This window comes from Piliocolobus tephrosceles, unplaced genomic scaffold (genome assembly GCF_002776525.5).
Source record: "Piliocolobus tephrosceles isolate RC106 unplaced genomic scaffold, ASM277652v3 unscaffolded_17793, whole genome shotgun sequence".
In the NCBI taxonomy this organism is placed as follows: domain Eukaryota; kingdom Metazoa; phylum Chordata; class Mammalia; order Primates; family Cercopithecidae; genus Piliocolobus; species Piliocolobus tephrosceles.
The window spans coordinates 2,754-5,246 of record NW_022299635.1 but is presented as its reverse complement, the minus strand read 5'-3'; the positions used below and the strand labels follow the sequence as shown (position 1 = coordinate 5,246).

The window sequence follows — 2,493 nt, the reverse complement described above, 5'->3', positions numbered from 1 at the left end:
GGGGGAGGACGGGCATGAGGTGGAGGACTCAGGGATGACGGAGGCGGGGGGAGGACGGGCATGAGGTGGAGGACTCAGGGATGACGGAGGCGGGGGAGCATGGGGGTGGAGGACTCGGGGATGACGGAAGTGGAGGGCGGGCCTGGGGTGGCAGACTCAGGGATCACAGAGGCAGAGTAGGGGTCAGGCATGGGGGTGACAGGACTCAGGGATGACAGAGGTGGGGGGTGTGGGCCAGCCCCAGCTCACCTTAGGCTGTCCCTGGGCATCCACACGGCCACCTGTTCTCTGCCACGGCAGGTTCTCAGTCAACAAGCGCATCTTCGTGGTGGGATTTGGGCTGTACGGATCCATCCACGGCCCCACCGACTACCAAGTGAACATCCAGGTACCCAGCCCAAGCTGCCTCCCCAGGCCCTCCCGAGGCGGCACTCCGGCCCGTGTCCTCTCCCCACCTCCATGGAACCCTGGCCGAACCCCCGGCCCTCGTCCCTGCACTGCCCACCCTGGGCAGGTGGGCTGGGCCTCGAGGGGTCCCTGTCAGCCCTCCCCAGGCCTGAGCCTCCCACCTCCCACCTCCCTGCAGATTATTCACACCGACAGCAACACCGTCCTGGGCCAGAACGACACGGGCTTCAGCTGCGACGGCTCAGCCAGCACCTTCCGCGTCATGTTCAAGGAGCCGGTGGAGGTGCTGCCCAACGTCAACTACACGGCCTGTGCCACGCTCAAGGTGTGCCGCTGGGGAGTGGGGTCCCTCCGTGGGAGTCTCTGGCCCATCCTGAGGCCCCCAGGGCCCAGCCAACACCCTCCAGAGGTGGCCACCCGGGCGCAGTTGGGGCCTCGCCCTGTCCACACCTGGGGCATCTCGGCCTGGTGGTCCTTGACCTCCCTGTACCCGTCCCCCACAGGGCCCAGACTCCCACTACGGCACCAAAGGCCTGCGCAAGGTGACACACGAGTCGCCCACCACCGGTGCCAAGACCTGCTTCACCTTTTGCTATGCGGCCGGGAACAACAATGGCACCTCCGTGGAGGACGGCCAGATCCCCGAGCTCATCTTCTACACCTAGGCTGCCCGGCTCTGCCTCCGCCACCGCCTCCCTGTGCGGGGAAGGCTGGGCCCCGAGCTCATCTTCTACACCTGAGCCACCCGACACCGCCCGCCCTCCATGGGGACAGCCGCAGCCCCGGGCCATCATCCGCTGCTGGGGCCCCCCACGTGGTGCCAGGCCCAGTATCCCCCGGGCCATCTGTCCAGTCCACGTCACCTTTCACAGCATCAGGAAGAGGTTGCCCTGCGTTCACCACCACGAGTGCGGCTGCTGGATCAGGGCAGCCGGGGAGGTGGCGGGTCAGTGGCCAGGCCCTGTGGAGACAGTCCCTCAGGACTGGGGACAGGGCTGTGCTGGCCTGGGCCAGGGCCCACGGGCCCACTGCTCAGGGCACCTGCCCACGTCGTCTGATGGCGGTACGCGGCGTCCCGTGTTCCTTCACTGCACATTGCAATGCACTTGCGATTTCCATTTCTCTGCTAGGAGCCAGCCTGGTGGCACCGCTCCCAGAGCCATGGGTTCCAGACCTGGCATTCCTTTTGTTCCTGTCCATTGATTGGGACACTGAGGCCCCACCTGTCACATGCCCCAGGCCACCCAACCGCAGCCTGCAGGGTGTTCCCGCTGCCTGGATACCGGCCCGAGTTCCGCGCAGGATTCAGTGTGGTGATGGCCCCTGCTGGAGAGGCCTAGCCTTGGCCCAGGTGGTGAGCGGTTTGCAGTGTCCGTTCTCATCCACCTGATGGGCCCAGCCAAGGGCCCCCACTGTCCAGCCTCCCAGGACAGCCCTTGCAGCCCCTGCAGCCCAGTGTGGGACTCAGACCCTGTGCCCCAGAGCTCCCCTGCAGCAGGATGGGGCTCCAGCCGGCCCCGACCGGGCCAGGGGCACTGCTCGCCTGTACATACCGTTGCCCTAGCCCGCCTGGTGCCACGGGAGCCACCCCAGGTGCTGGGGGGCACAGCCCCTCCCCACCCCAGGCCACGCCCCCACCCACCCCGCGTGTTTCTGCCGTGACTCCTGGAACCTGCGTCCTCCCCAAAGCCATGGAGGGGTGTCCTCCTCAGACCGCCCCCCAGATGATTTTTTTAAATAAAGAAACGAACACACCTGCCCTGAGCGCATGCTGCTTCGCTCCCCTTCCCTCTCCGCCCTGCTGTCCAGGCTACAGTGGGCAAGGGATGTTGTGTGCTCTGAAGAGAGGCCCTGAACCCCGGGTCTGGTTCGCCAGCACTGCGAGACCCTTCTCGAGTACCCACAGCCCAGGCTTAAGCCCGGGAGGTCGGGACTGCAGTGAGCAGTGATTGCACCACTGCCCTCCCACCTGGGCAAGAGCACGACCCTGACTCCACACCTCCCCCCAACCCAAATGCAATGGAAGTGTGTGCCGATTTACACGTGGGGAGGTCCTGCTGGCTGCTGGGGGACCGTGGATGTGAG

At 66.2% G+C, this 2,493-nt stretch overlaps 1 protein-coding gene across 1 annotated transcript; it reads left to right on the top strand.

Annotated features, from left to right (window-relative positions):
- The first annotated feature begins 187 nt into the window (after positions 1–187).
- On the top strand, positions 188–2,177 carry LOC111531987 (BTB/POZ domain-containing protein 2-like). Its single transcript, XM_023199261.3, has 3 exons — positions 188–388; positions 587–733; positions 912–2,177. Exons 1-3 carry the CDS (start codon positions 212–214, stop codon positions 1,071–1,073), a joined length of 486 nt encoding a protein of 161 aa, XP_023055029.1. The 5' UTR covers positions 188–211; the 3' UTR covers positions 1,074–2,177.
- The last annotated feature ends 316 nt before the right edge of the window (positions 2,178–2,493 follow it).